The sequence below is a fragment of the Microtus ochrogaster genome, chromosome 10 (assembly GCF_000317375.1).
Source record: "Microtus ochrogaster isolate Prairie Vole_2 chromosome 10, MicOch1.0, whole genome shotgun sequence".
In the NCBI taxonomy this organism is placed as follows: Eukaryota; Metazoa; Chordata; class Mammalia; order Rodentia; family Cricetidae; genus Microtus; species Microtus ochrogaster.
Window position 1 is genome coordinate 63,393,869 of NC_022016.1, and position 12,254 is coordinate 63,406,122.

At 38.8% G+C, this 12,254-nt stretch overlaps 1 protein-coding gene across 4 annotated transcripts in view; it reads right to left on the reverse strand.

The window, feature by feature from the left end:
• Positions 1 to 12,254, reverse strand: part of Foxj3 (forkhead box J3) — a 103,535-nt gene that overhangs the window by 7,970 nt on the left and 83,311 nt on the right. For all 4 annotated transcript variants that reach the window (XM_005353333.3, XM_005353332.2, XM_026782062.1 and 1 more), the window contains 4 exons: positions 7,354 to 7,482; positions 3,723 to 3,897; positions 2,787 to 3,206; positions 169 to 270 (listed from right to left, as the gene is read on the reverse strand). In XM_005353333.3, coding sequence (XP_005353390.1) covers positions 169 to 270; positions 2,787 to 3,206; positions 3,723 to 3,897; positions 7,354 to 7,482 — 826 coding nt within the window. The remainder of the gene's footprint in view (positions 1 to 168; positions 271 to 2,786; positions 3,207 to 3,722; positions 3,898 to 7,353; positions 7,483 to 12,254) is intronic.

The window sequence follows — 12,254 nt, forward strand, 5'->3', positions numbered from 1 at the left end:
AGCAGGCTTCACTTTTAGCAATTCTCCTACCTCTGCTCACCAAATGCTGGAAGAGCAGACATACCAACATACCTGGTAGGAGATATTGATTTCAACAACAAAGACATAGTGTTTCAGAGAAAATAGATTCATGGTATTTGGTTCTGTGTGAAAGAACCCAACCCTTACCTTGGAACTGGGAAAGGTCTACATCTGACCAGTTAACACTGCTCGCAATTCGACAGCTTTCCTTCAGCATGTCAAGTGTTGCATACCAATCACTTGAAACACCTACAAAGTAATGGTGACAATACTGTTAACACTGGGATAGTGACTGCTGGAAGAATACATACAGAAGACAGTGAGTGGCCTTATTTCTGACACTGGCTGATCCTGTCTAGTCTTCGATGGTGGCGCACGCCTTTAATCCCAGCACTCGGGAGGCAGAGGCAAGCGGATCTCTGTGAGTTCAAGACCACCCTGGTCTACAAGAGCTAGTTCCAGGACAGGCTCCAAAGCCACAGAGAAACCCTGTCTCGAAAAACCAAAAAAAAAAGAAAGGGATGTTTACCAATTGTATCAGGCTTTGAATCAACTTCCTCCGAGTTCCATGTCTCTCCATTTTTCAAATAAAGAGAACACCAACAGGTAGTGTAAGATACTGGCAATTAACTTAAGGTTTTAATACTGGTCTTCTAATCTCTAGTCTGACAGTCTGCAAATAGCCTTATCACCTTAAAAACAAAACTTGGTGCTGGCCCTTTTCATCTGTATAGTATAAATAATGACCAGGAAGGGAAACTCTCATGCAAATGAGTGTTCTTGCCTCTTTCAAATTTCATTTTCTTACTTTGTAGCTGATCTTAGAAGATACATTGTTGTTGGGGATAATGATCGTGGAAGAGCATTTGCCTAGTGTATGGTGAGGCCATAGATTCAATCTCCTACACTACCAAAAAGTTATTCTCTTCATAAGTTATAATGGACAGTTTCTATTTAGAAGCAACATAGTATAAGCAAATGCTCCAACCTATGGGAGTGAATAGGACTATACAGTGAAAGGGGCTGCTAACAAACTTAGGCAACCTCAGGAACCAGAAAGTCCTCAACACAGTCTTCCAGAAGTGAGTAAATGCTACCCACTAAGTAAGCACTGATGGCTTTAGTCCTTTTTGACTATCTGGTGTTATGGGTGTCCAAGTCACCCACTAGCAGTGTCATCTTATGCAAATGGCTTCAGTTCTTTTGAGTTGCGCTTTGCCTATCTATAGACTTTGTGAAGTTATACTTGATTTGGAAGAATAATAATGTATCTGGGTTGTCTGTACACAGTGAGTACCCAAGTAGCTTCCGTTCCTGCTCTCATCCTTCCATTCCTCTCTATTAAAGAAAAGTTGTTTAGCCCCACCTCATACATATGGAATATATAATTCACTGGAATGCATCAGAGCCACTGAGATTACTTCTACCTCCCAAGGGGTGACTTCTGTCAGGTGCCACTGGCAAAGAAGTCTGATGAGAGTGCCAACTGTCGATTCTAACTGGGCTTTTTCTCTCTAGCGCCACAGACTTATATTTCCTGAAACCGCCCAATCTGTCATTAACCATTCTTTGAGACATACGAATAACAAGCTTAAGGTTTTGAAGACTATATAAATATTTACAAGGCATACAATTCCATTTTCCTTGTCCCTAAAAGAGCTTTAATTCTACAATACAACTTTCTCATGGCATTTATCTAAAAATAACTGCAAAATATCTAAGAAATATTTCATTAAGACAGAAAATTTTCAATTGTAGAGTCTACTTAGAATTATTTTTTAAATATTTATTTATTTATTATGTATACAATATTCTGTCTGTGTGTATATCTGCAGGCCAGAAGAGGGCACCAGACCTCACTACAGATGGTTGTGAGCCACCATGTGGTTGGTGGGAATTGAACTCAGGACCCTTGGAAGAGCAGGCAATGCTCCCAACCACTGAGCCATCTCTCCAGCCTCCTCTACTTAGAATTATTAACTTGAAAAATAAAACCAACCACTAAAGTCAAACAAAAAATTTAAAAAGTTATTTGTTCAATAGACTCTTTTTTTTTTTGGTTTGTTTGTTTTTGTTTTTTTGAGACAAGGTTTCTCTGTAGCTTTGGTGACTGTCCTGGAACTAGCTCTTGTAGACCAGGCTGGCCTCAAACTCAGAGATCTGCCTGGCTCTGCCTCCCAAGTGCTGGGATTAAAGGCATGCGCCACTACCGCCCGGCTGTTCAATAGATTCTTAAAATACTCATTTTAAAATATTCATTTCAATATTTTGTTTGTTTTAGTAAAATAGAAGGTAAACATAGGTTTGAGACTAGCTCAGACCGCCTGTTGAGAAACTCCTAAAAAATAAAAACAAGTAATTTATTCTAAATCATAAGAGCTGTAAAATAAAGATTCAAATAGAGGTCTTTATGGCATAACTTGTGATGCTTCTTGTACACTTACATAGACTCACAGGAGTGCAAATAGATCACACATTCCAGTCATTCAAATCTCACTAAAAGCAGTGGCAGGGGCAACACAAGAATATAAGCAAAACTTGTAAGGCTGAGTTTGCCTATGCTGATGCATTTTAATTAAGGAAATCTATAGGTCACCCATGGGTTGAATAAGATGAAATGAATACATACGAATATATATAGTTTACTACTGTAGTAAAGAAAGAGGAAAGGGAACAAGTAAAAAAGGTTTTAGTAGTAAGTTCTGCACGAGGCCCAAATAACAAAGGACAGGTCAGTTATTCAAACATAAGCAGAAGAAACTTACCAGAATTACAGGATATCTGTTGTGGGGGTGGGGGTGGGGGTGGCTGATGTGCTAATGTCTGATGCTGATGGTTTGGATGATGCTGTATGTGCTGATGTGGAGAGGGGTGCTGGGAATGAGGCGGCTGGAGCTGGCTGTGTTGTTGTGGGTGTGATGCTGGGTGCTGGGGACGCTGTGGATGTTGTGGTAAACCATGCGGTCGATGGGGTGTGTGTGGAGAGGGCTGTGTGTGCATTTGGGGGTGGGACAGTGAGACCTGTGCAACTGAATTACTGCCTGTGGCATTGAGGCCACTGTGACTGTTGGGCAGGCTGCTTTGGTTACTGTGTGGGTGAGAGCTCACTGTACTGCTAGGAGAGTGCTGATAGGAACATGAAGTGTGGGGCTGCTGGGAAGATTCTGAAGGGATGCTCATCAAACCTAAAACAGAATAAGAGCATTCATGGTTAAATTTCCTTCTATCTTATGACACTTGCAGTAGAATTATTTACAAAGCAAGGCATTCATATGTAAGAAACACACATGCACGCATGTACACACATACACAGTTTTTTAAAACTGCCATAAACAAACCCACAAACATGGTAATAAACTCCAGGGGCTTCTCAGTGCTAATGCTAGTCAGAATGAAAAGAAAACCCATGTATTCTTGTGGTGTAACCACTACCACTCCAACATCCCATATGCCACAGATGTGGTGTGAGAATTCTTCAGCACAGTGCTCTAGGACACCTTTGTAATCAAGTCAACTATGCATAGAAGTTGAAATGAATGTGTCATTCCTTTGCCACAACATAAATATACACAGAAATCAGTAAGCCACAAGAGGCGTAATAAATCTTACCCAAACCTCATTGTAACTGTTCTAAAATTAAGCAAGTCTAACACCTAGTCTGTGTTAAATTAAAACATCTATATTACCAAAAAGAAGCTCACCTTGTTGACTGAGTGACTGCTCAAAAACTGACTTATAAAGACTCCGAAATGAGGCACTGAGATCTTCAAAATTGTATTCTGTGAAAAGCAGTTGTTTATCTCGTTCTGGAAGATTATACTGTGGCTGCTGCTGAGGCGTTAATGATTGAGAGACTGGTTCTGGATGATTAGTCACCTAATAAAAGACAACAATGAATATAATGGCTTGACATTAGTGTCAACCTGAAATTCAGTCAATCACCTCAGCCTATGGCTTTCCCATCTTTTAACCAGGCACACCTTTGAAGGGTCATAGGAAAATCACTGGCATGAATCTTGAGGAACCACAGAAATCCAATCCAGCTTCCACTTGCACAAGCAAGACAGTAAGTTCAAAGAAATTCAATGACTTTTGTGAAGACAATGCAAGTGAGAGACAAGCTGAGACTGGAATTCTTCCTGTCTCTCTGCATCGTGATTTCCACAAACTGCACTATACTATAAAGCTACCAAATCCTGCTTCCATCTCTCTGTATCATCTTCATGTAAGTTCAAATACCATCAGCAGACATAGGACACTGACCAAAAAAGCATTCATCGATTTTAGAAGGAACTGAAGGGAACATGAATGGAAGAGATAAACAGTACAGAAGACTGGAAGGCCTGTCCAGCACATGCAATACCCCGACAACAATCCTAATACTAACTCTTGTCCCCCTAAAGAAACCCAAACAATGACTCCCAAATCTGCAAACCCAAAGGAGATCCTGAGTTATACAGATAGCATAGATATACCAGCAAGACCTCAAAAAATAAGAAGCATTGAGTGTATGTTAAGTTTAAAAGGCATATTTGTTCATTTATGCTTGGGTCAGTTAGCTGTCTGCATGCCATGTCATGTATATTTAGTAAATGTATATTTACTAAAAATTTAGTTATTCAAAATGATGCTCATATGGCATTTGCAATAATAAGGAAAATATTAATTTTCTTTTTTTCTTTGGTTTTTCTAATTCTAGTTCCAAAAGATCTAAAGACCTCCACATGCATATCTACATACACATATGAATACAAAATATCCATACACATAAGATAAAAATAAATAAGCCTCTTTAAATTTTTTTATGAAGAGGAATGACTCCATCAGCTGCATCCTGGTAACCTTACACATGACCACACAAATTATAAAGGAAAAGTCCAAGCACAGAATTTTAATGTCATACTCTGATAATTCCCAAACATGACAAGAAGTAGTTTTGCGAAGGGTGCCTTATCTTGTGAGTTAACCATGGGGCAGCTTCTCATTGGTCTCCCTGGCTCAGTGAGGGACAGGTTTGTCTTGACTCCCAAAATGGCTATTACTGCAATAATAATATAAAACTATTCAACTGCCATATAAAATCCATTGCTCCACTAGAGAACCCATTATTCATGCTGTCTGCACATGGATAGGGACAGTCTGGTTTGATACTGCCATGTGAGACGTAGGAACTGCCATCATTCTGATCAGCTTACACTGCACAGTATTACTTACCTATAATTATACACTTTTAAGTTTTATGCAGATTTTTTTGTTTTGCTTTAATCAGACAAGGTTTCTGTGTGGAGTCCTGGCTATCCTAAAACTCACTCTGTAAATCTGTCTTGTCTGTCTCTGCCTCCCAAGTACTGGGATTAAAAGTGTGCATCACCACCGCCTAGTCCTTTATGTAGATTCTTAAACTAATCTATGTAAGTAATAAAACTGCTTAATCACATATAAATTATCTTCTAAGGCTACAGACTTGTACCACAGAGCACTGTCCACTGTTGCTAAGAAATATCTGACTGACACTTTGCTGGATTTTTGCTGTTGTTTTTGGTTTTTCAAGGCAGGGTTTCTCCGTGTGGTCCTGGCTGTCCTGGAACTCACACTGTAACCCAAGCTGGCCTCAGACCCAAGAGATCCATCTGCTTCTGCTGGTATTAAAGGTGTATGCCGCCACCACCTGGCAACACTTTGTTGTTAAATGAAAGCAGCAGTCTGTAATGCCTAGTTGAACAGTCTGATACTCACACAACAGGTGTGACATGCTAGTTCTTTTGTCCTCTAGTCTGAGGAATGTTGTTGCCCCTCCCCTCCCCCAACCTCCTTTCTCATAGACAAGGTCTTAGGTATCCCAGCCTGAATCTGAGTTCATTATATACCTGAGACTGGCGTTTTAGCTTCTGATCCTCCTTCCTCCACATCCCAAGTACTGGGATTACAGACCAGTACTACCTGCCCAAATTTAAGGCTTCATGCATGCTAGACGAGCACTCTATCAACGGAACTACAGTCTCAGATCCAATAAATGTTTAATGCTTACTTTTATGTTATAATACTAAGCCCTAATCTTTGATTTCTTTGGTATCAAGACACTTGACACTTAAGCAACTAAAAATCATTAAATGTTTGCTTACTAACAATCTCTTCATTTCTTTAATCACCTAAGTACAGTAGGCTCTCCACATCTGTGGGTTCCATGTCTGTGGATTCAACCAAACAGATAAAAAATATTTTGGGGGAAATCCTTTTGTCGTGTACATTATAGTAAGTATTTAAGTCATTGAAAGAGGATTTAAAATAAGTGAACTGTGTAGGCCACATGCAAGTACTACACCATTACATATAAGGGACATGAATGTTGTGTTAGGTAGGTTTGTGTCAACTTGATACATCTGAGAAGAGGGAACCTCAATTGAAAAACTGTCTCCATTAGACTGGCCGATGGAGCATTTTTTTAAAAAAAAAAACAAAACAAAACAAAACAAAACTAACTACTGTAGGGGAAGGTCCTGGCCCTCTGTCAGTAGTGTTACCTCTGGCTGGTGCTCCTGGGTGCTAAAAGAAAGCAAGCTGAGCAAGCCATGAGGAGTAAGTCACTAAGCAGCACTCCTCTGTAGCTGCTACTTCAGTTCCTACCTACTGGGTTTCTGCCTTGATTTCCTATAGTGGACTGTATGCTGTAAGAAAATAAACCCTCTCTTCCCCAATTTGCTTTTGGTCATGGTATAACAACAGAAACCTAACTAGAACAAGCATTCTTTGATTTTCATACCTACTGGTGAAGAAGAGAGGCTTTGTATCTTTGTCCTGTGTGCTTTTCCTATTACAACAATGAATAGCATGTTGTATAACTCTTGGGGCCTGTACTGTTTAACAGGAAGGACTGTAACCATATCTTCCAAAAAGAATGTCTGATAACCCAAAGGTCATCTTCTTATAAGCAGTAACAAATGAGTACAAGAGTAAGAATATTTATACACAAGTCCCTCACACCATGGCTTTATTTTCCAGACTGAAATAAAAAAAAAAAATCAGACTGCTCTACTGGCTGAATTTATTAACTGAGTAGAGAGAAATACACATTTCATCTTTCTTTCACTTATTTTATTTATATGTGTGTGCTGGTATGCATGCATGTGCCATGACACACATGTGGAGGCCAGAGGATAACTTGAAGGTATCGGTTCTTTCCCTGCACCATGTGGATTCTGGGAATGGAATTCACCGAGCTACCTCATTAGCCCACAACTTCATTTTTTTTTAAGTTGGCATTTAATGTATGCTTGGTTGAATTTCTGTACTAAATGAATATCTAACAAAGAAACTAACTTCATCAGGACTTACCGGTGTATAACTATGCACACTTCCAACACTGTTCAAATTAACAGACGCCAAACTCTGGTCTGAGAGACTGTTGTTAAGGCTGCTGCGTGGACTATCACTGCCGTCCTGATCAGTGTTATACAATGCTACCTGGAATGTAAAGAAAAGCAGCAACTGAATACACAGCTCCTACAGTGAAGAGGGCTATAAAGCAGCACTACAAAACCAAAACTGACCCTACAGCATAAAACAAAAAGCCAGTGGTCTTTCCTTCAGGGTCTGTGCCAATTTCAAGTTCAAATGTTAATTCCTTAATCACTACCATGAAATAATTTTCTTACTGTTCTCAATCTAAAGAGCATACCTGTCTAGAACATCAACAAAATGTAGCAGGTATAATTAGTAAATATTATCAGAAGGTAATAAAAAAATCTATCATGTGTAGATATGTGTGGTAGATGTGTCCACACATGCAAGTGTATTCCTGTGGTGGTATTTTGTTTGTGGTCTAGCAAAAGTTTGCCTGAAGATCAGAGTGTGGAGCAAGCCACTAGCCATAGTGGCCAAAGCAGTGGTGGCACACACCTTTAATCCCAGCACTTGGGAGACAAGAGACAGATAGATCTCTTTAAATTCAAGGCCACCCCGGTATACCTGAGACTGATCGAGTCTAACAGAGAAACAGAGCCAGGTAGTGTGGCTCACACCTTTAACCCCAGCGCTTGGGAGTCACACACCTTTAATCCCAGCACTAGGGATAGAGGTGAAGTGAAGAAGGAATATGGCTGGCAAACAGAGGAATATAAGGCAGGAAGAGACAGGGGGTCAAGGTATTCCGTCTGAGAAAGGATTCATTCAGTCTGATGATTCATAGAGATAGGATTGCCCCTCCGGTCTGAGGTAGAGGTAAGAAGTCTCTAGTGGCTGTCTGCTCTTCTCTGATCTTTCATCTTTCACCCCCTAATATCTGACTCCAAGTTTTTATTATTAAGACAAACTAGAATTCACACTACATGTTCCCTTTTAAGAAAAATTTCAAAAGCATCACAATGTTTCTTAAATTAAAAACCCATAAAACTATGGATATTTGATATTTTTAATTGGCATATATGGCATACTGAAAATTGTAACAACTTAAAATTGATTAACTCATTTAAACAGGCATTAACCCAATTTACATGCTAACATTAAAATTTTCATTCACTGGAAGTAAAATGAAAAGAGCGATGTTCTACATCTTTGTAACTTCTCGGTGTCTGACTTGATAGGAAACACCTAGCTTCTCATTAGCTGCTTCAACATGCAGTCAGTTGATGTGCTGCTTTAAGTGCAAGCACAAACAGCATTAATGAACTTATCAAAACATGCCTCATATCAAGTTTTAAAAAACTGAAGTTGAAATATGGAATTAGAAACCATGGCATTAAATTTTTTATACTCAGTCAAATCTGTTCTACCTTGAACTTTGAAATAACTGCAAATTATTATCTATATGTAATGTTATAACATCATCTGGAATACAATTTCTTAAATCATCTTCTAAGTGTTGACATATTTCACTATCACATCTGTTAACACCACCCCAATCCCATTAGAAACGGAAATACCTTAGTGGTGAGAAGGTGGCAGACTCACTGTAGTGGAGTCCCCTAAAATTCAAGGTCTTTCATTTGAAAGCTTGGATTTTACCTTAAGAATCAGTCAATACTGATTGTTTCTCCTGAAGTAGCAGCATTGCTATGTTCATTTGTAAAATATTATTTGCCAACACTTAAACTAAATAATGTTACAATTGTTCTTCAAAATGAAAACAGAAATCCATGAACATGACAGCTCCCAACTCAACCACACACATGCTTTTTTTAAAATACTCATTGTACTCAGTAAAGTATTTCTGCATTCTCCCCCACGGAATGCTAAACATGCATGTGCTCCGTGGGAACAATTCAGTACAACTATTTTTCCTGCTATACCAAAGTAAACCTGGTTTTAAGTTTTGTTTAGCTTGAGATCTGTGGCAGTGGAGAATATAAAGACCTACTAGTACGGAGGGTGCTGGTACCTCAATTAGGCTAAAATGCAGTAGACTAATGTTATCTACCACTGGTTTGGGCACACCAGTGAAAAACAAATAAAAAAACAAGTATGTTATTATGAAGCCAGCTCTGACGTTAATGGACTCATGACAAAGGACTGAGTTACTTGGCCATCCAGAGCTGACACCACCTCACTGTTTTCCCCAAACCTTGCTGGTGCTCCTCCTCACCATCCATGCAGCGGCCTCATATGTTCTACGATATGGACCATCTACAACTACTGATAGGGTTTTTTGTTTGTTTGTTTGTTTGTTTGTTTTTAAGACAAGGTTTCTCTGTAGCTTTGGAGCCTGTCCTGGAACTAGCTCTTGTAGACCAGGCTGGCCTCAAACTCACAGAGATCCATCCACCTGCCTTTGCCTCCTGAGTGCTGGTATTAAAGGCATGAGAAACCACCACCCTCCGACAACCTGACATGTTTTTCTTTTTCTATTTTAGAATTATTTATGGTTACTCCACAATGCCTTGTTTCTTATTATGTTATCTGCTCAAAATATCACTGCTTTCCTCCTATTAAAAATATTTTATCTGACTGAGAACTCTTTTATAATTTAGACTTGAGAGCTATGTAAAATTGATTTTTCTACACAGAAGGTCCCTTGTACATTTAATGAAGATATTGCTGGATTTATTCAAAGAGTCTATATCTATTCTTATGTTAGCACCACAATTTCATTTATAGTAGGCGTTCTCTTGCTTAATATTTGGAAGAACAAATTCTCCTTTAAGTTTGTGTGTACAGACTAGAGTACATCAGGTGCCAATATCAGCAATGTTATCTACTTCTTTGTGACAGTGATTCTCACTGACTTAGTTTATCAATTAAGCCAGACTGGCTGGCCACTGAGCCAAGGATCCTCCCTTTCTCCCCCTCTTCCGTGGAGGGTTACAATGTGTATCACCACGCCCAGCATCTTTACAAGGGTTCTAGGATTCACCTAGACGCTCATGTTTGTAAGGTTCAGTAGTATAAATATGACTCCAGACTCACATATTTAGCACTTGGTCCCTGGCTGGTGGTGCCATTTGGGAAGGTTGTGAGGCCTTCAGGGATTATCAACAGTGCCACACCACTTTCTGCTTTCTGAATGCTGATGCAATGTGACCAGCTTGGCCTCTGCTGCCACGACATCCCCGCATGAGTGCAAATCCTTCCTTAAATTTTTTCTAGTCAGGTACTCTGTCACACGAATGAGCAAGTACCATACTACAAGAGGCAACTGCCTTACCAACTGAGCTGTTCCCTAGGCCCATATTTTCTTTTTGGCCATTTGGCTTTCCACATTCTCAATCTGTCTCGTCCTTCCGTCAGTCCTTCCATCCATCCTCTCTCCCTCCCTCTCTAAAAGCACATCAGGATTTTGACTGACATCACATCAGTATCAACTGGGAAAAACTGACTTCTTTACAATAGTCATCTACATAAAGATTGCGTGTTTAGTTATACCTTTATTTTCTGTCAATAATAATTTAAAATTTCATGTATAATTCATCTTTTATTTAATTCTAGGTACTTGGCATAGTTTAATGCTAATTTAAATGTCTCCCTTAAAATATCCTGAGCCACTGAGATATCTCAATGGAAAAATTATACGTAGGCCAAGTATAATGACCTAATTTTAAACTCTAGAACCCTCATGGTGGGAGGAGAAAACTCCAGAAAGTTGTCCTCTGACCTCCACACATGCACAATGGTCTGTGCGTCCATCTTCCTTCCCACAGTTAATTAACATACATTTTTTTAAAATTCTATCTGTGGATAGTTATAGAAATACAACTGATTTCTAAGATCAAATACTGATCTACTATCAAGAGAGTTTACAAATTTACATCTTAAAACACTATCACTTTATCTGTACATGCTTGAGTTTTATATGTAAACAATCAAGTTATCCATGAATGACAACTCAACAGCTTCTTTTATCTCCCCATGTGTCTACATAATATCTTCAACATGTCTTTTAGCTTCTCTGTGAACAGCATTCAAAACAGTCTTAATAATCGTTCCTAGACTAGTTGTACCATCCATGTTATTTCAGGTCTGACTGTGAAATTCTCCACATTACTGGATGTTTTCTTCCTTCCTACTTCTCTGCCTGGTCCCTTCTTTTGCAAGACTAGTGCTGGCCTGCAGGTATGCATCACCACGCCCAGCTACTGCTTGGTACTTTCTTACCTCATACAAGACATTATGACTTTCACCTTTTCCAGATATGTGTTTTTATGTCCTCATAAATGTTCTCTGGCTTCTCGTTTATTGAATAGTCACCTCTATTTCATTGACTTCTCACTGTATTACCATCATCCTTCACTTCGTTTGTTTTGCTTGTTTTCAGACACTTAAGTCATTAATACTTAACCTTTGTAAGGCCTATTATACATAACTGAGGCTATTCTTTGTATCTCACAGGCTTAAGTCACTTGTATTTTTCATTGACTTTCGAGTATTTTCCAATTTATGTCTTATTTCTATGATCCTTAAGAGCCTACTGTTTTATAAATTCTGGAGAAATTTTATGACTATCCTTTTGCTATGACTTCTAAGCCTAATTCTACTGTAATAAAAATACAATCTGTATGGTTATTGATACGTCTTCCAAATTTGCTGGGGCCTTCTTTATGACCTAAGATAAATCATCATTATATGATTGATTTTGGTAACTACTACATATTTTGCAACTGTTATAATTTAGCTTTTCTAATTTGGGTTCAAATTTTCTACAACTCTAATGTAATTTTTTGTTGTTGTTGTTGTTTGCTATTGTGATCTTGATTTTCTTGTTCTGAGTTTATAAACATGTTAATAGCTAGGTAGTGGTGGCACAT